This window comes from Carassius carassius, chromosome 28 (genome assembly GCF_963082965.1).
Source record: "Carassius carassius chromosome 28, fCarCar2.1, whole genome shotgun sequence".
In the NCBI taxonomy this organism is placed as follows: domain Eukaryota; kingdom Metazoa; phylum Chordata; class Actinopteri; order Cypriniformes; family Cyprinidae; genus Carassius; species Carassius carassius.
In genome coordinates, this window is record NC_081782.1 from 12607757 (window position 1) to 12633235 (window position 25479).

At 36.2% G+C, this 25479-nt stretch overlaps 1 protein-coding gene across 3 annotated transcripts in view; it reads right to left on the minus strand.

Moving 5' to 3' along the window:
- Positions 1 to 389: 389 nt before the first annotated feature.
- Positions 390 to 25479, minus strand: part of sez6b (seizure related 6 homolog b) — a 181053-nt gene continuing 155963 nt past the window's right edge. Inside the window, exons 8-18 of one of the 3 annotated variants that reach the window (XM_059514370.1) lie at positions 24704 to 24898; positions 22722 to 22860; positions 9725 to 9921; positions 7971 to 8165; positions 6349 to 6540; positions 4934 to 5128; positions 4700 to 4738; positions 4499 to 4607; positions 3895 to 3994; positions 1551 to 1664; positions 390 to 1388 (exon numbers count right to left, since the gene is read on the minus strand). In XM_059514370.1, the coding sequence (XP_059370353.1) occupies positions 1587 to 1664; positions 3895 to 3994; positions 4499 to 4607; positions 4700 to 4738; positions 4934 to 5128; positions 6349 to 6540; positions 7971 to 8165; positions 9725 to 9921; positions 22722 to 22860; positions 24704 to 24898 (1439 nt within the window). In that variant the 3' untranslated portion in view covers positions 390 to 1388; positions 1551 to 1586. Of the gene's footprint in view, positions 1389 to 1550; positions 1665 to 1731; positions 2432 to 3894; positions 3995 to 4498; positions 4608 to 4699; positions 4739 to 4933; positions 5129 to 6348; positions 6541 to 7970; positions 8166 to 9724; positions 9922 to 22721; positions 22861 to 24703; positions 24899 to 25479 lie in introns of those variants that run through there. The other 2 variants (XM_059514371.1, XM_059514372.1) reach the window with 2 other exon arrangements.

Genomic DNA, 25479 nt, shown 5'->3' on the forward strand with positions numbered 1-25479 from the left:
TCATGAAACTAGATCTTATTTGAAGGTTTATAATCACAGCTGTTGTAATAACACATTTCATTTTCATTTTGTGGAAAATTAAAATAATAATAATAAAAAAACGTAAACCATGCATAGGTTTAATTGTACAATGGTTGCTGAGTTTAACATAATTGTTTTAAAGAACATTTATTTTTCCTGCATGAAGGTGTTCAAGTGGAAAATGTTATGATTATATTTGGGACTAGTTCATTCGTATAAGAACTCCAGATATAATAACAGTTTGGAGTCAAGTCAGATAATAATAATAATAATAATAATAATAATAATAATAATATATTTATTCAGAAAAGATGCATTAAACAGCTCAAAAGTAAAAGTAACAATACTTTTACATTATGGGAAAATTCTATTGCAAATAAATGCTGTTCTTTTGAACATTCTATTCATCAAAGAATCATGAAAAACAATTATCAAGCTTTCCACAATATATGAGCAGCATACTGTTTTTAGCATTGATAATAATAAGAAAGAAAGTTTCTTGAGTATCTGATCAGCACATTAGAATGATTTCTAAAGGATCATGTGACACTGAAAACTGGAGTAATGGATGCTGAAAATTCAGCTTTACCATCACAGGAATAAATTAAATGTTCTATTCAACCTTAATCTATTCAAATGGAAAACACAATAATATTTTTACAATATTCCTGTTTTTAATGTATTTTCTTTTAAAGTCTTCTTTTAAAAACATGAAAAAAAAACTTAGACTCCAAACTTTTAAATGGTAGTTTATGTCATTGCTATGGAAACCCATTTCTGCCTAATTCTGCCAATAAACAGGTAATTGTAACTTTATTTGTATTTTGTTCCATTACTTTATATGTGAATTTATATAATTTCACAAGTGCAACTATTTCCTGTGCTTGTGATTCATTTAAATCTTACAATGTAACTTTACATGTGAATTTCTTGGAGAGGGGGAAGAATGTGGTTGTGAGTACAAAAGTGTGACACTTAAAAATAAATAAATGAAAAAAATCTGTTTAGCGAGACATCAATCACCTAAATAACATGAACTCCCCTATTATCAGTCTTTTTTATTATTATTATTCCTTAATTTGGCTCAATTACGGGTAAAAACTGTACAAGCAATTCTGCTAGGCCATGGGTATTGAAGCTCTACAAAAATAATATCATGTTGTCCACACACTTCGCTTGCGGAAGTCCTCAGAAGCAAGGTGATATTTACAGCAGATGAGAAAAGATGAGAAGGTAGGTGAGATTAAGAGCAGAGTTGGCTACACAAGATGTGAGAGGAACTGAGAGATCTTCCACAAGGCCGAGAAAGGCTTGCGGTCCTCCATGCTAAAACAAGCTTAAATGGAGACTTCGTATTCTCTCGTATCCTGCAGAACAAACAAACAAAAACATGTCAAATATAATCCATTTAACATATGCATATATACATAATTTCATTTTGTGAGGGGTAGCAAAACCAATGCTAGCTGCAAACACAATATGAAAGAGAGATGCTAAAGATGGAGACGCCCTACACCAGTGGTTCAAACCTTCTCAGCCTTGTCCATGTGATGCTATTCCATTGATCAACTCTCCTTACAGGCTCTTTCTTTACAACAGAATCCTAGAGAGTACCTCTGGTGGCTGCTTTGAATCATAGGTCTCTGTACAAATCAAAAATACCATGCAACTTAAGCATGAAAAAAAAAACGTAAAAATAATAATAAGCAATGGAAACATAATGGAAGTCTGCAGGAAAAACTATCAGGCTACTTTGCTGGGAAAACTATTCATGATTTATGAAGTGATACTGTGATGTTTTCACAAATAAAAACAATGCAGATTTTTAAATGAGCATTTAAAAGCCTTCTGACGTTTATGAAAAATAAACAGCATGATATATCAATAATGCATATGAAAACAAACCTTTATAATTCAGAAATTAAATGTCCAAAATGTAATATTGATCGGCTATGCTTTTTGTAATCGCAGTCTTTTGGAAACCCAGACATGTCTTTCTTCACACCCGAGAGAGATGCTTGTGTTTGCATCATCTTCACATACTGCTAGTACACCACTTCAGGGCATTAGTGCAAGAAGAAGCGGCACACATACATGCACAAACACATACAGCACACAGACACTCATCTGTCCAGCCACACACACTTAACGTACAGTCAAAAGCAGACTTTGCCCTAGGGGCCAGAAACTGTTATCGAACGGTTTAGTATATGCAGGGAGTGAGCTGCTGGGACTGTGTTATGACTGCCACACCACACACATAGAGAGAGTGATCTGGAGGGAGACTAGCACAGCACATAAGAGGTGCGAATAACCTGCAGTCTGTAGCGTATGCTAGACGCAGGAGGCTGGGGGAAAAGAGCACGTGTTATTGTAAAAGTATTGACATTCAAAATCTCACCTCATTGTTCTTCAGGGTGCAGATGGTGAGAGAGAAAAGCAAGTGCAAATGTAAGTGATTGAGCAAGTTCAATTATGTCACAAATTGTCTTTTTTTTTCTGAATTAAAGTGATAGTTCACCTAAAAAAAATATTACTCACTCTCATGTCGTTCCAAACATGTATGACTTTATTTTTCCCATCCCAGATGGCAGAAATTTGGTATAAGATTTTTTTCCTTTATTTCCCTTTTTTTTCTATTCTCTTATGCTCACAAAGACTGCATTTATTTATAAAAAATAGAGTATAAACATTAACACTGTGAAATATTATTGCAATTACAACTGTGTTTTATTTGTTCTATTTGAATGCCGCTTTGCTACTAAAGAAGCTTTCCTAATTCCCTAAATTTCCAAAATGAAAATTTTGTAAAGCTCTCAGAAAGCTCCCGGATTTCATCAAAAATATCTAAATTTGTGTTCTTAAAATGAACAACGATCTTATGGGTTTGGAGCAACATGAGGGCGAATAATTAATGACAGAATTTTCATTTTTGGGTGAACTATCCCTTTAGTAATATTTTTGAAAAGATGATACATTTTTTGCAGGATTCTTTGATGAATATAAAGTTTAAAAGAACATCAATTATGAGAAATAGAAGTCTGTTGCAACAATTTTAAAGTCTTTACTGTCACTTTTGATCAATTTAATGCATCCTTGCTGAAAAAAAGTATTAAGTTCTTAAAAAAATATCTTACTGAACCCCAATTTTTGAATGGTATTGTAGCTAAAAACAAATGAGACTGCACTTTTCTCTCTTTTGTCACTATTGAACAGTATATTGCAATATAGACTAGTTTTATGATGCCCTTTATGATACCTTATGATACTTTTACAGTATTTTGTTTTAATTCAACAGCAATGGTCACCTTCCATTTGCGAGATTGTGCTAAATGTCTTCCTTTTGTGCTCCACAAAAGAAAGAAAAAGTCACACATGGGTTCGAAGAGATATGAAAGTAAGTAAATGATGACAGAATTTTAATCTGACCGTGAAATACCTTTTTTAGCTGAATGAATGTGAATATATTGAACAATGAGAGCAGGTGAAGCAGAGGTGGCTGGTGATATGCTAATAGACTACGCAATAATAAGGTTAAATGTGTCACATCCTCTGGTGTTCTGGCCCAGTGATAAAACTGTGTGATCTCTAATGATGAAATGATGAGGGCGTGGCTCCATGCGTCACTTCATTTCAACTCCAGAATGGCACTTTACAGCTAATTAGATAACAGAAATGAACCCACAATATGGCAACACAGATGGCGTGCAAAGTGCAGATGTGCACCTGTAAGACTGAACACATGAGTACCTCTCAGTCCTGCCATGAAATTTCACCACAAATGGATACGATGGGTGGGAATAGGTTTCTATTACAAGTGAGGAGGTGTTTGCGGATGAATGTAGCCTGTTGGTGAGCACATGCTTTACTTACTGCAGTCTCGTAGATGGGGTTTTCAAAAGCTGACTCTCCTCTGATTTGATTGTATTGTGGTGATGTGGACATGGGAAGATGTAGAGACTTGCCTTGCACTCTGAGAACAAACATATGACAACAATTAATTTGACTTGCAATGGTCTAACACACAGGAGAGGCATTTGAACAAAACTGTAATCAGAAATGGACTGTGTCACATACAATATATAAAAACTTCAACCACATGGAATCTGCAAGCAAATTATATATACAAATATAGTCATTTGCCTATAAAAGCTGTAATATTGTGAAATATTACTACTCTTTTCTATTTGAATATATTTATTTTATCAAATTGCAATTTATTTCTGTGATGGCAAAGCTGAATTTTCAGCATCTTTACTCCAGTCTTCAGTCTCACATGAGCCTTCAGAAATCATTCTTTTATGCAGATTTGCATCACAATCGGATCAATAAAAAAAATAAAAAAATAAAATAAAAATAAAAATTAATGAAAAGAAAGATTTAAGAAAAAAAAAAAATCAAATATAGAAATCTTAATGCATTGTTGGTAAATAAAATATATATTTATTTAAAAACAAAACAAACAGAAGAACCTTACCTTGAAAAGTAGAAATATATCGACATGATGATAATTATGATTACGGCCACTGGGATAAAAATGGAAACAGCCACACTGGCTCCCTCCATACTGAAATCTGCACTGGCCACTGATTTGGCACAAAGTATACCAAATACATAAAATAAGTTAGGCTGTACACCTATGAAGACAAATTTCTGTGCATTTCTAAGATGTTCTTACCATCCAGTCTGCGTTCATCTATGTACTCCAGTGTTACCGCTGGGAAAAAAGCGAGAGCTTTAAACAAATGAGAAAATGTTGCTTGTCATACCAATTATTCAAAACAAACACTCCCTACCCTGAAGAGAAACAACATATCAATAAATAAACATCAACTGCAAACAGGAAAGAGACCTTATGTGAATGATATATTATGCAGATCACACATCATGAACACTGCAAAACACAGACTACCTTTGCACAGCGGGGGTGGATGGCTCCATTTGGAAGGATGCCCGGGGACACAGCGGAGAACAGGCTCACCCTGGAGCTCATACCCACTCATGCAGGAGAAGCGCACAGTTTCTCCAGCCTGATACACATGCTTCTCTGAGCTCTGAATGGTATAGGGAGGAGTGCCGGGGTTCCTACACGGCTCATACGAATCAGCTATATAACACAGATATACACACATCCATTAATATGGATTAGATAATTGCATACTAACTACTTCTGAAAATAAAAATGAAAGCAAGGCAAAGCAAAGCAAAACAAAAGAAAAAAGAAAACAAATACAGATTAGTTGGTTCTAAACTACTACTTTCTTTAAGCAGAATGAGACATTGTAAAACATAACAAAACTAAGCAAAACAAACAATAAAACAAAACAAAACAAAACAAAACAAACAAAACAAAACAAAACAAAACAAAACAAAACAAAACAAAACAAAACAATTTTGTTAGTTCTACATGACTACTTCTGTAAATAGAATGAGGCCTGGTAAACAAAACAAAATATAACAAAAACCAACCAAAAACAAACAAACAAAAAACTAATACAGATTAGTTTATAATTTACTTTAAATAGAATTAGATTTTGTAAACAAAAGAAAAAACACAAATAAAAAAAATTAAAATAAAATAACATATAATAAAAGCAAAATATAGATTTGTTAGTTATAACTATTACTTTTTACACACATTCACACATACGGATTAGGTAATTCTATACTAACTACTTCTGAAAATAGAACAAAAAAAAAAACAAATGGAAAAGAAAAGAAATGCAGATTAGTTAGTTCTAAACTACTACTTTCTTTAAAAATCCCCTCAACATAATTGTAAAGCACTTTGGGTATACAGCAATACACATTAAAAGGGCCACATAAATGCCTCGTTCATTCATTGAGTCCTTGCACACAAAACAAAATAAAACAAAAACCACTCAAGCAACCAAACAACAAACAAAACAACTAATACTGATTAGTTAGTTTAAAACTATTTCCTTTAAGTAGAACTTTGCAAACAAAAGAAAATAAAAGAAAACAAACCAAAAATTAAAGAAAAGAAAACAAATACATATTTGGTATTTATAAAATATTACTTTTGTAAAGAGAATGAAACACTGAACAAATAAATAAATAAATAAACAACTAAGTGCAAAACAAACATGGATTAGTTAATGATATACTACTACTTTTGTGAATAAAATGAAACCTTGTGAACAAAGGAAACCCAAACGAATGTTTCAGTACTTATACTGTAAACTGTACTGCATAGGCTTGATTACAAGTTTAAATCACAAATCATTTTATACAGTTAACATCCATAAGTGTGTGTATCTGTAGGTGTACATCTGGGATTATTTGTGAATAAAATCATGTTCTCACGAATGCATTTGGGCAGTTTCTCGCTCCATTTGGGGCCGGTGGAGTCACGGTGGTAGCAGGAGAGCAGGCTGTTTCCAGATAGCGAGTAGCCTTTGTTACAGATGTACTGGACAGTAGAGCCCACGATGAGACGCGGGCCTGACATCACCCTGCGACTGTGCTCCACCATGCCTGGGTCTGGGCATGACAGGACTGGCAAAAAATAGCAACAGGTCACAGAGTTTATTGTTTATACTGAAACAATATTGCAGCTTTGCAGTTGAGTTTGGAGTTGGGTATATTCAGTACTGTATATAAGAGATGATATATGACTTTGTATATCAATAATGAATATTTTAATATTTTTGTAATGTAAGCATAATAATATAAAAAGGCAAATACATTAATATAGCACTATATATATTATGACACTATAAAATATGACACTATACTGTATATTGCAACGCTGTTATATTGTAGTTCTTATTTTCACCTGAGGGTGTCACCAATGACTTACATACAAATATTTGTTTGGCAAACAATGCTTTTGGATCAGAATTGTTAACCATTTTGCTTTCTATGCAGTTTTTACATCTTTTACATATTAGCTTTTTACATTACTATTATGCATTTAAATATCAATATAAAATACATTTTATCAATATGCTTTCTGGTTTCTCTATTTTTCACATTTCACATCATACTTGTGGTTCCACAAAATCAGGTGCCAGGGGCCACCGCTCATCTATGAGACAAGTATGAGAGATGAAGAACATGTGACTTTGATCTCAGGGCAGTGTACGGACATACAGTGCAGTATAATAAAAAGATTACTTCGCTCCTGCCTGCCCAGCTGCAAACCCAATTCTCTCCTCAGCAGTAGAGGGACAGGAAAAAGGGCCGGGAGAGGCGAGTGAGTTAATGATGTTTGCATGGTGGGTGAGAAGCTTTGAACCTGATAACAGTCCCTGCTGCTTTTGGCCTGCTGTTGCTGCTACTGTTTTTGTCAGGGACAGCGGCAGAACCTGGACCCTGGGGTCATTCGGTCTCCTGTCTGCTGATACTTGAAACGATGAATATCTGCAGACATCCTGGGAGCCTGCAGTATTACGCACTCATACAGAGCGAGTCTGAGCAACACAATAGCCAGGCGACGAGATTTCATTTCAAGCGCTGGAGTGACTTTGGCTAGTCGTGGAGCTGCCCTGATCTGAAATTTGTTGATGAAACACTCCATGCATCAGCGGGACGCCATCGTGGTCTCACCAAGGGGTGGCGAGCAAAAAAAAAATTCTTGCAAAATCACAAAAATCACTTAAGGTGAGAGCAATGAGAGGAAGATGCACCAAGACTGAAGCGAGAAAAACTCCTACTTTATCCGTGAAGTCGCCCTCGAAAGAAAAGTGAGTGATTACCCACAAAGCCCTCCTTCACTCTTCGCCTGTCCTTGAATGGGACCGAGTTGCAGAGGTGAACAGGCACTTGTGAAACCCCCCCCCCCCCCTCAAATTGAATTCAAAAGCTCATCTAGTTTCGGAGCACAGGATTGCTCTTGATCAATAGGCAGTGCGTGTTGGTTTGGAAGTGGGGTGAAAATAGATTTTAAAGAGAGTGGTTATCATCGTGAGCTTGTGTGTTTTCACCTCTTTCACAGCTGGGCAAGTCTCCACTCCAGGTCAGGTCCCACTGACACATGAGCATTTCTGTGCCCACCACCTCAAAGCCCGGGTAACACTGATAGGTCACCACCGTGCCGTGTACCAGGTCAGGGTGAGATGTGGTCTTCCAGCCGTTGGAGATCTCTGGAAGCTCCGGACAGGTGTCGTTACGGGGAACCTCTGCAAAGAGAAACATTTCATCACTCTGTGGTTGGTCTTTCATGATTTAATCTTGCTGCATCAACTTTTTTTTTATTTCTTCAGGAGAAATTGAATCAACCAAAACAATGAATGTTTGCATAACAGATTATTTGGTTTGGTTGGGAAAAGTATTTGAGATCATATGACGATCCTTCACTTTTGATTGTAAACTTTGGAATTATAGTATTTAGATTTATTTTTAGTTTCTTCATTTTAAAATTAAAGGAACAGTTCACCCAAAAGTGACCATTTTGATATCATTTATTCACCCCAAGTTGTATATATATATATATATATATATATATATATATATATATATATATATTATTTTCTTCGATTTTCAGAAGTGGTCTTAACATTGCACTTATAGTTGCTAACAAGCCAAAGTTTCTGGCTGCTTTCAGGACTGAGACATCTGTGAGACATCTTTCATGCCATTTAATCTTATAATGTCTGAAAGATATCAATTGTTAGTGCACTCAAAAATCTCACTACTTCTATATGGATAAACACTTGAGACAACTGTGAGTTGTCACTTGTTCTTTTCTTTCCTGTAAAGTAAAACTCAATTAGTTTGATTAGTAGAGCTAAAGTGAGGGAAAGAGAGAAAGAATGTTCAATAATGCTTGCAAACTATTTCTTTGTTTCTCACCATGTCCCTGAACAAACAACAGGTGTTGTGTTTAATGACTGATAAATCAAATGCTAGGAATCAGCTTGGCTGTGATTAAAATTTGAATAGAGCAGCACAAGACAGCTGGCAGGCATTTTGCTGATGTCCATTCTTAGTGTGGCAGAGCTGGGGAGGGCAAGGCACCCAGCAAATGCAGTTAATGAGTACAAACATGCACTGTAATTGTTAGTGCCTCTGCAAGGCCAAATCCCTGCACATGCAGGGGCTGCTGGTGGAATCTTCCCTCTGTGTTGCGTGAAGGAAATGGAAAAACAGTCCATTTCAGTCCGCTCTGTGAATCATCTGCATTCCTCCACCCTCCAAATAGAACTTATTATATTTTATCTGATCTTGTGCAATAGTCAGTCAACAGGAGAAGCTGATGGAATGACCTTCTTCTCTTCATCCTCAGGAAAGGTGAGGACTCGCTCTTATAACCTCTCTCCCTCTTACTTCTCCTCACCACTTTTTCATTAAACTGAGACTGGCAATCCATTAACAGATAATTAATGAGCTTAATCCAAGTGCATTTAGATGTTTGGGATCGTTAAGATCATTATTTTTTTCTCTAATGTGTAGCATTTAAAACTACTGTTTTTTTTCCACTACATATTAAGAAGCAGTTTATTCCTGTGAGTCAAAGCTGTATTTTCAGTAGTCATTACATTCTGATGAACAGAAAGATCAAAAGAACAGCATTTATTTGAAATAGAAATCTTCTGTAACAATATAAATGTCTTTACTGTCACCTTTGATTAATTTAATGCATTCTTGCTGAATAAAAATATTAATTTCGTTAAAGAAATCTTCCTGTCGCCAAACTTTTGAATGGAAAGTGCAGCACAGTGGTTAAATGCTTCATTACCGAAAAAGTGCACCACAAAACCATTGTTGTAGCCGTAGATGTTGGTAGCAGGGTCCGACTGGAACTGGATGGTCACATCAGCCATGGAGGTGTAGAGTTTGAAGCGAGGACGGGAACCACTGTACTGGCCAAGTATCTTTGCAGTCAGGTCATCTCCATCGTAAAAAGTCAGCAGGTCATTCTTTCCCATGTGGAGACTGTAAGCAGATAAAATACAACAGGTCAATCCCAGACTAATCCTCTATGTTCAGGTCTCCCCTCAAAGCAATACCAGGGTCCCGGAGACCTCCCCTCTAACTTGTCTTCCTCTAGTTCTTATTTCCCAGCCTTACCGCTTTTCTCTTGCCCCTGCTGCAAATGAAATATTTTCTGCTGTTTAATGTTTTCCCACTGCTTTTGTTAAGCATTTTTTCTGCATAGTTTCAATAATTGTGCAATCACAAACCACATTAATCTCACTCAGACTATAAATTGCAAATGATTCAGCGGGTGGGGGGAAACAACTCCTCTTATCTCATTTTTGGAAATAGCTGGAAAACCAGTTCCCTGATATCCAGAAGCCAGAAAGAGAGGACATTGGCAGCTTTCCTGTGGCAAATTCAAGAGAATCTCCATCACGGACATGCTTTGAATGGTGTTGTGAAATTATTATAGATTTTACATAAAAAAAAAAAAAAAACGTTATTACCATTTTAAATGACCATTTTTCCAATTAATACATTTTTATTAGGGATAAATTTATATACATCCATGTCTTACACATCACATCACTAAGTTAAATTAAGAGTAGAATAAAATACTAAAACATTTTTTGAATTGAAAACAGAGGACAGAAACTTAAAATATTTATATTACAGGTACAATAAATACACTACTGTTCAAAATTTATACTGAAAATGCAGTAAAGAAATAATAAAAATACCATATATATATATATATATATATATATATATATATATATATATATATATATATATATATATATATATATATATATTTATTTATTTTAAGTACAATATAAAAATACATGCTTTTATATTCTTAATTGATTCTAATAGAATAAAATGTATTCCTGTGATGGCAACACAATAACATTATAAAATATTAAAACTCAATTTAATGTTGAAAACAGAATACCTTCAGAACTATATTAAAGTTCAGTGTATATCATTCATTTGACTTTTTTAATCAATTTAATACATTCTTGCTGAATAAAAGTATCAATTTCTTTAAAAATCAATGAAATAAAAAAACTGACCTCAAAATTTGAGGTAGTAGTTTATATTTAATAGAAAAATTAGAAGGAATTTTCACATAGTCATTATCACTGTCTCTCCCATCCATACATTAGTTTTGGATCATATTAAGTATAAAAGCAAGTTTCATTTTTTATACCTGAGGGTAATCCAAGCCTATTGGTCAAAAGCTTGGGGAACATATGACCTTCAGAGCACTTTGTACTGCCTTGAAGATGCCTGACAGCTTTACACAAAAGTGACAAAACCCCAGCCTACAAAATAATCATCAATGAAAAGCTTTACCTTGAAATCATCTATTTTACTGATGCACAAAAAATCACTACACTACAAAATAGACATATTGAGGTATATTACAGCATACATCTCTCTTATTTCTATTTGAATGTGATCTGTAACTGTGGCTGACATCCACCAAACCCAGGCAGTCTGGCCAGTCACTGGTGGAGGGAGTGTGATTCAGGCAGGCAGGGAGGTGGCATACACACTCTATCTTGTCACTAATTAATCACAAGTGGGCAGTAATGGAAGTCATTACTGAGGAGAGGGGAATAATTAATCATCTCCGTTCTGCTGCAGCACGAGGCAGAATGGTTACATTCAAGCAAAATGAAGACAGGATGTTTAAATTATGGCTTACACGCATGCACACACACATAAACCTACTGTTACATATGGATTGAATGTATATTATTCAACTGTCAACAGCCCTCTAGAACTGTATGCAGGAAAATCCATGTATGCATTTCCACTGGGAGACGCATTTAAACCAGAAGAGCCCCTGACTCGCTCTGAGGACCAGAGAGAGTGAAACTGTGTCAGCCCTTATTGGATTTGTTGTGATAAAGTTAAACAAGCCTTTGCGTAGCCGCACACCGTATCTGCCGAGAAAATCAATCATGCTTTCCATTTGCTGGCAGTAATTTCATTTTGTTTAATCACAAAAACAGGCTCAGCTTGACTTGGCCGACAACACAGCCGCCATCAGAATGCATTAAACTCTCATATAGGGCTCGCAGACACGTCGTCCTCCGCTTAGCACAATGAAAGGGAAGTGACAAATGCTGGCTTTTAAAAAAAAGAAATGTCAATCCAGACATTCTCTGCATCTCAGACACGGTTGAAATATGGTTCTGCTCATGAAAGCCATGAAGATGCATTTGATTCTGTTTGCTTGAGAGATAAATTGGAGTATTTTGTGGAGGATTTTGCGTCTGGCGTTTCTTTGGAAAACTAATACATTATGATCCATCCTCTGTCACGCAAACCGAGCATATCTGTACCTATCTGTAATTTACTTGGATGACAGGCCACAACTGAGAACAACTGTTTTCATGCATCAGAGTGAACCAATTCTGAAGTGGCAAGCAGAAGCCTGTCTTCCTTTCTCTGCTCCATGTCTGTTTAGTGGAAAATCATCTACCTGAATGATTGCCCTGCTGGAAAAAACACAATTTCCAATCAAATCCCCTTTGCTTAGGGCTGGGCACGATGGGCCTGTGCTCGACATACCAACAACAGCTTTGCGCCCAGGGCAGAGTAACCCTGTGTGTCCTTGAAACGTAAAGTAAAGCTAAATTTAAAAAAAGTTGCACATATGTGCAACATAAGGAGCATTTCCATTACAGATTTGCACAAAACTTTGGCGATACTTTAGAAATGTCGATAAAAAATATTATATTACATAACAAAAAAATATTTGTTTCCTCTCATGATGAGTCATGGCAATGGAATTTGGTGGGATTTTGATGGATTTGGGCTATATTTAATCAAAGGACAGAAATCTTTTTTTTTTTTTTGGAAAAAAAAAGGAGACAAAGTATTATAGTAGACTGCTGTATATTCCTCTATACTGTGCGAGCCGTGTGTGAAGTTCAAATACCCAAGTCAGAGCTTCTCTGTTAAAATGATTAAGTGTTTTGCTTAATTTTTGCAATCTGGCAACCATGCGGACACAATAGCTCTTTATTACGGAAGCCCCAACAATGATATGAAAACAGACAAAAAAGTGAGCCGCTGTTTAGCCCTGAACTTCAAATTCAAACAGTTTTAATGCATAGTTTTTCTTCTGAAGTATCAGTGAGCATTTGAACCTTCTGTAATAGTTGCATATGAGTCCCTCAGTTGTCCTCAGTGTGAAAAGATGCATTTAAAAATCATACAGTAATTGTTGGAAAGGGTTTAAATACACAAAAATGCTAGAAAACCAAAGAATTTGTGGGAGCTGAAGGATTTTTCTGAAGAACAGCAGGTAGTTTAACTGTTCAGGACAAACATAGGACTTTTGAACAACTATCAGAAAAAAAAAACAGCTGTGGATCATTCAGGTAACAACACGGTATTAAGAATCAAGGGGATGTAAACTTTTGAAGGGGGTCATTTTCATAAATTCAACTATTATTTTTCTCTTGTGGACAGTATGTAAACTTCTTTTATGTGAAATATCTTACTAAATACTAAAAACATGCATTTTGTATGATCCCTCTTATTTTGGTAAAATAATTAACATTTTGCAGATTCTAAAAGGGGGATGTAAACTTTTGACTATATCTAAGTCTCTGATATTAATTTATAAATCAAAAAGTATATCATAAATCACACCAGATGAGGTAAAATAAACCATTTGTATGAGTTCCATTCTGTTGGTTTGTGATTATTGGTGAAAGTGCAATACCTAAAATGTAAAAATGAATCAGTTTAACTATTAAATAGCATGATGAAAATGTGACCAAAGCTATACTAAAATGCTCAGATATTTGGTCGACTAAAACCTGACTAAATAAATACACAGACAATTTTGTCTAAATATGATAACTAAAAAGTACATTTTGACACAGGACTAAGACTAATTTAAAAGATAAAAAAGATGTCTGACAAAATTAATGCTACTACTTTTAATACTACCTGATAAAAATATTAAAATTTTCTGCAGGCATAGTGATTCTATATGGAATAAAATCCGTTACGGAGACACAAGAGACTTCAGATTGGACTTTAGTCCACAGCCATTTGTTTAAAATGGACTCTGGACAGAGGCAGCAAATTAACACAGGACTTTCCTGAGATGAAGGTGGATAAGCCCCAGTTACTTCTGGGTGAAAAGCTGTACAATGTTGGCACTGTGAAAAGCCGGTCAAACAGAAGAGACTAAACCTTCATTTGGATTGTCAACATTTCCAGAGAGACTTATAGAGGATGAAGCCTTCTCAAATAAAGGAGAGAAATTAGTTCCTTTGTTTTTGCAGAGTTCTTCTTTAATTAGAAAGTTAAATATTGGTCTGGGTTCTGGCTCGGTGCCTGGGGGGATGAGACAGCCTTGATTTATTACCAGCCTGCTAAAGGCTGTGACTCTCTGAGGTGCACGCAACCACCGTACAGAGCTCTGCAGCCAAGCCAACTGTAAACCCAAAGCCAAATGCAGGAGAAAATGAGAGAAACTATCATAAACAAATCAACAGCTCATGGTCAGTCAGGACTACATTTTAATTAAACTGATTCAAATACTGATGCGTCACAAGAAAAGGGATGCAACCACCATACAGAGAATATGAGATTTACAAACACATCCAACAAATCTGTATGTTTTGCATTGCACTTCCAATAGTGATTCCATTAGACATGGATTAAATAAAGTCCAGAAACAATAAAAACAGGAAGGTTGTCCAATAGCAGGTATTCACAGAATTTATGTAAGGACCATAATTAATAGCTTTCAATTATTTCTTATAATTAACGGCATATTCAATGCAACTAACTATGAATGCAACAATATATTATGGTAGGTAGTGTCAGGATTCTGGACTGTCTGTTGTGTTTTTGCACCCCATGTGCTCTGTGACCTAGTGTACCCGTGTGTTTGATTGTTCATTGTTTTGAGATGTGTTTCATTATTAGTTCATCCTCCTCACCTGTCTGGCCCTCGTTATCTGCCCTATTTATGTTCTAGCCTGTGCCATTCTCTGTGGTCCAGTATTGAATGTTTGTCTTGTGCTACAAGTGTTCCTGTCAGTCCTGTGTTGGAAGGATTAAAGACTGTGTTTACTGTGAAATCTCCTGCATCTTCTTGTTTCATGCTCCTTAGTGTAGTACAATTGTGGCAGATAGTTACATTTAGAAAATATATACTGTTGCATTACTGTTCCCAAACATATGCACAATTTATATACACTTTATATATTAATTTGTTAAAGAACAACTGTGGCAGATGGCAGATTTTCTGTAAGGCCGGTGACACACTGGCTGCGTGGCGTGAGCGTGGCGTTTCTGCTGCATGTCAGCTGGCGCGCTGCTGCTACTGTAGGTGACATAGAGGGAGGCCGCCGACAGACCAGGATCTTGTCTTCACGACAACAATATCTATACTTCATGTTGAGCATAAATATAAAGCCTACTGATAAAGGACACCGTCAACATTATTGACGGCAAAATAGACTATGTTTGACAGGTGCAATATTTGAAAATCGATAATTATTCATTTATTTTTTAAATTACATTTATATCTGAATATATGTCAACCTATAGACTTTCAAACATCATAGTGTCATGAATTAATATGTATTTGTGTACAAAAGGACATATAAACATATTTCCCTATTCTATTTTGCCTGGAAACGCTTCCAACATGCTTGCGTGTCGCTTGAAAAATAGGCGTCTGTTCTATTTCTAGCATGCACGCGGCTGAGACGCGCGTCTCATGCAGGCAGTCTGCAAGCTCTAACCTGTAAACATGGGAGCCGAATTAAAAACGGACACGCCACGCAGCTGAGACGCTTGCGCCACGCATCCAGTGTGTCTCCGGCCTAACTCCTTCTGCTAGTTACATGGTTATTGTGAGTCATTTGGACTATTCATTCAACAGTTTGTTAAAAAATTATATATGAATGAAACCAGTGACTATCTATTAGGGGTGTAACGGTACACAAAAATCACGGTTCGGTACGTACCTCAGTTTTTAAAGTCACGGTTCGGTTCATTTTCAGTACAGTAAGGGAAAGAAATGCAAACATTAAACGTACAGTATGGGATTTTTGGCCACCAGGGGTCACTCAATCAAAATAATAACATAAGACGTACTTTGATGACGTCGGGAAAGAGTGTGGGCTCATGGGAGTTGTTGTCATTGGAACACGCGCTCTGTCGCTCCCCACATTCTGCACTCATTCTAACTTAGTATTTTGACAATCACGTCTTTTCGAACGCAGAGATATATGAATTATCAGACCCCTATCAAATCAATATTCCATCTAGCTAGTAGTAATATATGTTAAAAAACACGGTCGCCTTTCGTTAATAATTATAATTACGTTTATACTATGATATCGAACAAGATAGTGAACTGCATTTGAAGCTACTTTATCCAGCTAGATATAGAACAAATGTGGATTTACATTATACTATACATGAGAGCTAGTCCGTCTGCGTTTTACACAAGTCATCATCGTTTCACAAAGCTACGTTACCTGAATGGATGCATACCTGTTTATTAGAATGCAAGCGAGTTCGACATCTCTCTGTAGTTTCAGCTTGTCACAAAACTCTCTCCATCTTGGAAATGCAACTCCAATATTTACCCGTGTCTTGTTTCTTCTCTTGTCCCAAAACCTTCTCTGGTCATTTATTTCACCCGTACGTTTGCGCTTCACAGAACGTGCAGGCAAAGCATAATCATGATCCATAACCAAGTTATTGATTGAGGTATAAATACTAATATAAACAATATAAATATAAAATATAATCTAGTCTCGATCAAGGCTAGCTACTACTTTTTCTTTTTCGTCTCTTCTTTGCTTCTGCTCACCTTTGTATTTGGCGTTCCGCTGGGTTCCGCAGGAAGTTAGATAAACTAGAGGGGTCAAAGGTTATATGACGCCATAGACGGCGACAAAACGGAAATAAAGAAACGTGCCGTGTCTTCTAATTAAACTATAATTTTCTCAGAATTTGAAAGTTTGTGGAAACTGTTGGGATAATGTAAGTACACAACTAAAAAAATATATAACATAGATATAGTGATTTCTGCTATTTTTAAAGCAGAAAAATTACATATTGTGCCTTTAAACTGCAAGTTGTTTATTACTATAAACTTTTTTTTTTTTTTTTTTTTTACACTTTTTTTTTTTCAATAAAATATAAATAAAATAAAAAAAGAATAGGAAATAAAATACTGCTACAAAGTTCTCCACTAAATAAAATACTCTCAGTCTCAAACCAATATCATATAATAAAATATAATGAAAAATATAAATAAATAACTATGATTACAGTGCAGCATTACCAATCCCAGCTTGTAGGCCTGCTCATATTTTAAAAATATATATAACTTTTCCAAAGTGTAAAGTGCAGCATCAAACAGTTTCAGTTTTTAGACCTGCTCCGATTTCGTTATTGCGTTGGACCGATCAGAATTAAGAGCAAAGGTCTTTTAAAATGCAGACGGGAGCTGCATTTGAATTACAATCGTTTTTTTCCTAGTTGTAGTTTTTCCTAGTTGTCCGCCACTTAATATGTTCGTTTGGAAACACGAAAATGTATATGTTCCGCACACAAAATATTGCATTCGGTCATTCGGTACACGCGTGCACCGTACCGAAGGCCCTGTACCGAAACGGTCCGGTATGAATACACGTACCGTTACACCCTTACTATCTATATGTGAGAGTCATTAAATAATTAACTATTTAGTTCAAAATGTAGCTCAGAGAATGTTCAGTTGCACACACGTTTGTTTCTGTAAATTATGGGGACTTACCATAGACTGCTATTAGTTTTATATTTGTACTGTAGGTGTTTTTTATTCCTTAACCCAACCCTAAACCTATCACATACAGAAAACCTGTTTGCATTGTTACACTTTCAGATAAAATCATTTACTATTTTTTATATATTTTTTGTCCCCACAATGGTAAAAATTTCAGGTTTTACTATCCTTGTGGGGACATTTGTTCCTCACAATGTAGCATAAACAAGTACACACATGCACAAACCAACTAACGCTTTTGTGAGGGAAAAGGAAGGAAGGTAAATACATCCTTCTTAAATCATGTTGGTCTCGCACAGCTGTGCACTACAACTCCAGTAGAGGGCTCTAGCACTCATGGGAATCCTGGACTTCGACTGGCTCTAATATATCTAGCATTCCCTGCTGTGCAGCTAGGTCTATGAAAGACTGTGTGCAGGTGTGCCAGCTGTCACCTGTGCACCCCACCCCTCCGATTCATGGCCCAGCACATTCAGCTTGAGAAACCCTCCCTGTTAAATGAATTCATCAGCCTTCATTACGCCCCACATTCTCAGGTAATTGGGAGTGCGCCGTACATTGATGAATGATTATGGAGGAGTGGGTGCATATTCATTATCAGGCTAAAATATTCTTACAGACCCATAATGAGCCTCCAGCAGTGGCCTGGGCCTTGGTATTACAGTACCAATGATTCAAGTGCAACCAAAGGGCTCTGCAGGACACCTACGCAGCAATAAGGACCAGTGTTGGGTCAATGATTGCTTGTAAGATGATGCATGAAAGAATGTAAGGACTGAAGCAAAATATTAAAAGTGTGTCAATTAGCACCGGAAGATTTGTTATTAGTCTCTCTCTCTCAGACTCTCTGAGCTGTGGTTGGCTCCCTCCACACTCATTTTCCTTCCCTATATGTCTCACTTGATGTGCCTGGCTGATAATGTCCCATATGTCCTTTGATAAATTTGGTCATTTGAAAATGATAAGGATGGGGTTCCTCTGCTGCTCAATCAATGGTCCTATGTACACCTGATAATAAGATTATCTAGTTATTGAATTACAAGAAACAGCATAATACAGCCAGCCATTATCAGTTTTTTTTAAAACATTTTCAAAGCTATGCCAATGTTCCCATTATATGTTCAAGCTAATTACGAGTCCTTCATTGCTTCAATAACCAATAAACAAAAACCACTAGTCTGATCGTACAAAAACGAAAGCTAAAAATATTACTTTCTTAATGATCATTCTGCTTTAATTTGGGGATTCTATATTTCTGATTCTAAATTGTACATTACCAATTAAATGTTTGAGGCGATTTAAAAAAGAACAGAAATAGATATTTTTGGTGATACAGTGTCACTTTTGATCAATTTAACACACCCCTGCTTAATAAAATCGAATTTTTGAATGTAAGTGCATGTAAGGAGTGATTGATTGCACAAAACTGTGCACTGTATTCATCAATTTGCGAATAAATTTGTATTGTATTAACTTCATTTCAGATGTGAATGCTTCACATGATCTGTCATGATGCACGTTGACATCAGAATTACTGAAGTGCATGTATATGAATCAACATTTTGGATCCCTATTATACTAGTATTTAGTGTGTTCCTACCTTGTTTCAATCTGAAAAAGATGTTAATATCAGGTATAAACAGGGCAAATATCTACATCAGCAAATATCCAGCAGTACATCTGTCTCAAGACATCTGGACCTCATATAGAAACACGTGGCTTCATCCTCACCAGCAGGAAAAATGAAAACTCACTATCTCCCTCCATTACCTCCACTACAAAATAAATGGAAAATTAATTATGTTGACTGCATCTACAGCAAAACATCCAGTATGTCATTTATTACACAGCCGCACGATGTAGCGCTGCAGCTGGGACACTTGCAAGGAGAGAGAGAGAGGGAGAGAAAACATGACAAATGCGAAAGGAACCATATGCAAATGAGTGAATCTTAATTAAGGCAGCCAAATTATTAAATGCATGAATAATCTATCTGGGTCTGACACAACCGGGCCTCATGTTCCGCACCTCACCTGACGGCACAATCACACTCAACACTTGTTTCCCTGCTCACATAATTGATTTCACATTCATAAAAACATCCAATAAAATAATTGTTGTTCTGTTGAGTTCGTTATTAACCTTTGTGCAATGTGCATCCCACTTCTGCATCCTCTTTATGCACAACATGCCCCTTCATCTGCCCTCTATTTTCAACTCTCCATTTGCCACTCTCTTTCAGAGCAGACTCTCAAACACTGTTCCAAAACCTAGCGAGCTGCCTACTGCCTAGCTAGGCATCCTAACTCATTGTCAAATTGTTTTGAAGCATTTTTCATCAGCAACTCAATACACCACACACATAGCTTTACTGAGTGTTAGCATGGCAAAAGTATAAAATGCAAAAAAGCACAAAAATACAAATAATAGTAATAATTTAATATTAATGTGTATCTACTCAAAGGTTAAGGGGTAAGTAAGATTATTTTTTAAAAATGTTAATGTGTTTGTGACGAGTGTATATATATATATATATATATATATATATATATATATATATATATATATATATATATATATATATTTTTAATCACATGAATGCTGTTTTATTGAATTTCACATTTATCAAATAATCCTGAAAAAAATGTATCAATGTTTCCACAAAAAACGTTAAGCAGAACTAAAATTCTTTACATCGATAAAAATAAGAGATGACTCTTGAGCACCAAAAATATTAAGCATATCATATTGGAATGATTTCTGAAGGGTCGTGTGACACTGGCTAATAAAATGAATCTTTACATGAATAAATTTTAAAACATATACATGGAAAACAGTTATTTTAAATTGTAATAATATTTTACAGTTTTACCAAATAAATGCAGCCTTTAAGCCTTTAGCATAAACCATCTTGGGTTAGGTTGTGAGAAAAAGCATTCTTGGAGTCCATTCTCTGTGTGAAATGTACATATTATGCTACATACAAATACATACAAATATTTTTGGTTAAAATTAGGTGTCCTAATATATCAAAGAATTAAGCTGACAATTGGCACAACTTTTGCATTGATGACGCCTTAAAATGCCACCTCTATAGGCATCTCAACAGGTTTTGGAACAGAGTATTTTTCCCTGTGAGAGGACAGACTGTTGATCTAGCCTGCATCTCCAAGCAGTTCAAGTCTTTCCCCCATGAGGATCTGCAGAGAAAATAACTCTCTCTCGCTTGCCATCTTTCAATCTCCCCGACAGCGCAGTTTGACTGCATTTGGCAGAGAGTGCAAACCGAGTAAACCTAATGCGATGTTACAGATACCACTCAACCTCTCCCATGGCCCCTCAATTAAATTCAGCATAAAGCTAGGCAACAGGTATCTTGTCTTTGAGAACTTGGCTGACAGCAGGAGCCACTAAGGAAGCACCATGCCACACCGATTATAGTAATTATTGACACAATACAGAGAAATTCAGCTTGTTTTTGGGTTAATTCTCAAAGAGTTTAGAGTAAATCTGAATGAAAGCTGTGCTGTTGTGTTTGTGCTTTAAAGATGTATGCTCTCTGAGAGATCTTCAGAAAAGTCAGTCGAGGTCTTTGAGTTCTAGGCTGTCGCAGTTCAACAGAAATCCCACAAAATGCCCGGAGCGATATGACGGGTGTTTCATTTGGACAGTGAGAGCAGAATGGAGCCAAATCGGTCAGTGGGGAGCAGATGACGCAAAGCACCAGAATTTGTAACTGCGGTGCAATCTCAGCCACATCAAGGATGAACCCAGCAGAAAGGCAGTTCCATGATGATACAAGTTTGAATCTGTAGAAATCTACAGTTAGAGACTGATGGGTATGAAGGGAGTGTGCTGAAAGGTCTTGATGAAGCCACAGTGGATTTGAACCACACTTATCTCACTGTAAGTAAAGGATGCATCAGATTTATCAGTTGCATTCTCTAGTGATGATACATTAAAAGCTCAGTTATGTCCACTGAAAAACTCTGGAGAGGTCAAACGCAGAGATTTTGATAAGTAAGTTTTGGTCATCTTGCCCACATACATGTTATATAACTAGAGCTGTCATTTGATCAAAAATGTGTTAGAATTAATTATCACTGTTATTATATAATTTGGCATCTGTATAGCAGCAGAAAATGTTTTCAGAGAGAATATAATATAGTTGCATTATTTAAGGAAAGAAATCTAGTTGAAAATTTTCTGATAAAAATGGCAAATTAAGCCCCTGTGTGTCTAGAGCTGCAAAATTCGACCAAAAACATGCAATTATATATATCAATATAATACTACCAAAAATAATAATAAATATATTATTAATTTAAATAAAAAAAAAATCCATTGTAATATTTCACTATAAAAAGAGGTATTAAAAATATTTTACAAAACAACTGTAAAATTACAATACTAATATTTATGGCTGTCCTAATTTCTTCATTTTCAAACATTACATCAAGCTTTTATTTTGGCAGAAAGTGCAGGGAGCCCTTAAAGCTTCTCTTTTAGTTGTCAAAAGCCAGTTTATAAGTGCTTTTTATTATATAATTTCCTTGTTCCTTGCATGTTGTATTTTAAAATCCATGTTATAAGTGACCCAAAATCAGAGCATATATGTTTGTTTGTGTGGAGCAGGATTTACTGTGAATTGAGCCACTCTGAGATACTGTAAAGACAGATGAGCTGCTTGCATGTAAATTAACACAGTGTCACACTGAAACATGCAGCATACATATAAATAATTAAATTGCAACCTATGTGATTTGATAATCCCTCTAAGCTTACCATGATTTCATCTTTATTTTGATTAATCATGCAGCCTTACAATATAATGCAATTTATTTCCCCATGATATAAGATGGTCTTCATAGAGAAAAAAGAAATCAAAGTCCTGGCTGACAGATCCAGAACTCTCTCAAAACTGTAAGGAGTATGTAAGGTTTCTGTTGTATAATGTGTGAACATGTTATTGACTTTGACATACACTTGGATGTCTAGCATTATCCTCTTGTCTTCTTCAACATGGATCCCCCAGATGCAGTCCTGACCCTTATCATAGGCCTCAGGCCAGTTTGGAGACAACACCACCCCGGCTGAATCTGTGATCTCTCCACTGCAAACCGCTGCAATGCAACCAAAGTGAGAGAGATAGAGAGAGAGAAAAAAAGAGGTCAGAAAGAAATGCAAACAAGCACAGAAGTATCCAAAATGTTTTTTTCCTTTTAAAAAAGAGCTTTATGAACAAAATATGAACAAAAGTCTTCACAAAATATAATAAAAATAACTACATAAATAAATAAACCAAAATAAACAAATAAACGAATAAACAAAAGTTGTTATCAGTGTTACTTTAGTTATTAAACAGAAGGTAATTTTTTGTAATTTTTGAATTATATTTGTTATTATATTTGTAAGTTTCAGTGATTATTTTATTAATTTGTCATTTTTATTAATTTTTGCATTTTATATTTCTAATTAGATATTTATTTTTATTTCAGTTTTAGGATTTTAAATACTTCAACCTAATATTTTTACTCAGTTGTGAAGGCAGTATTTGTATTCTTCAGCTTTATAACAAAACAAAACAAAGCAAAGCAAAGCAAAGCAAAAAATAGCTATTAACCAAGATGAAACAATCTAACAATAACAACACTGATGGTTATACAAAAGCAACACATTTTCAAAAGTTCTGATAAACAACTTGAGGCTTCCTGTCTTCATTTTTCCCTTTTTCACACCACTAGACTGGCTTAGCTGGTTGTAAGCACATTTTCAAATGGAAAAGCGGTTGTCTTGACCCTCTGCTGGTGCCAGTACTATTAAATCCTTTCAATCCAAACTCTATTGTGAGGCTAGAGAAATGTACTTGAGCAACGGGTCAGATAAGATGAAACTGTGTGTAGGTGGGGGTGGAATCATGGCTTTATGAGTGAGGTATTCTCTCACATACCTCAGCTCTGTACACCTGCTACTAGGCTCCATGGCTTAATGCTTTTAGGGCTGCTTTAGGCGCGTGACTGTGGCTAAGAGTGTCTGAAACCCATCCAGGTGACACAGGATGTAGTGGATTACATAGAAAAGGCACTAAAAGGATGTGAGGGGTTTGTACTGTACCTGCACATGCTGTCTGTAGAGCTCTTCAGCATCTAACTAATGCACATTATACACAGAAACACACAAACCTACACATGTACCCTCACGTGGAGATAATTCAAGAGTGAAATGTGTTATTTATTTGCGCATGCATATTGCATGTAGTGTTATTTTAGCACCTGATTTATTAATTGAGCTAAATCAATGCGTTCGGATACATGGCTAGTTATGATGCTGGGTTTTTTTTTTTTGTGCTTAGTTAATAGTGGCTATGCAAAATTTCCTCTATTTCCTTAGGGATTGGCATCCAGGAATTACACAAGCTTCAATCTGGATCCAGCCCTTACAAAGACATGAGATGCCTGAAAGAGATGATGCCAACCCCTCAGAAGACCTCAGATGATGCAAACCCTCAGACAACATACATAACTACCAAAATTTTGCTATGAGTTTGATCGCAACATATAATCATTGCTGTAAATAGTGTTCACCGTCTGTTTGATTACATGACATTAACCAACTGCTTGATTTTTACTGTACACTATATGGATATCAACTTGAGATAGCCACCACTGATAAGCTATTACGAAATATAATGTACAAGCTTTCATTTTCTGTAAAGCTGCTTTGCAATGATTTGCATTATGAAAAGTAACCTTGAATTGAATTCCAAACATTCAGAATTGTATTTGAAATGAGGTTGCACAAAGGAGGCAGAATTGTAATTCGAGTTTGAATGCAATTATAAAGGAAGAAGAATTAAAATGAAGTGAAGACAAAGACAAACATGTTGACTTGACGATGTTCTGGGGGAAAATATTCTGTATTTGGCTCAACCCTGGTACATTTTCAAATGCAAACATTCACACGCACCTCTGCAGGCGGGCTCAGTCTCATTCCATTGAGGGTTGCTGGGATCCATGCACTCGATGATAACTGAGCCCTGCTCCAGGGTGTATCCGGGGTCACAGGTGAACTCCACGACCGTGCCCACAGCGTAGGTGCTGTCAGTGGTGGTGAAGTTGCCGTACTTGACGAATGGCTCGTAGCAGTGCCCTGCTGCAAAAGCTGAGAGGACACACCATAAATCACCTGCTCCGAGACGTACATCACAGTCCAAATACTATCACCAAGCATCTGATTTCAGAAGAGCTTAAAACACACAGACAACCAGTCCGCTCGGCTCAGCCTTTAACCGCTTCACGAAATAATTTAATCCGAAAGGACAGTGCAGAATCCGAATTTAAAAGCATTTTTAGATGGCAGTCTAAAAGAATTTGTCTGCTAAACCAATGTGCAGCATTTTACTTTCCCACCAATCATAATCTTCCTGGACGCAAACCCAAGGTTTCGGGTTGCCCTTGGAAAGAGATTGTTGGTTAATCATCCTTAGCCAGACTTGCAAGGCCACTTACGGGAGTAAAAGGAAGAGAGACGGCCCGACCATGTGAATAAATGTGAAACTGGAATGAACAAACTCACTCAGGGAAACAACAAACCGTCACGCCTGGCTGAACCGTTATTGGTTGTTGTGCTCATCTGAGAATGTAGAATAGAGATTAGAGCGAGAGGAGGAGACTTAAGATGAAAATGTCCAGACTATGGATAAACAGTGGCTTTGATACCCCTCCGGGTTTGGCCTCATTCAA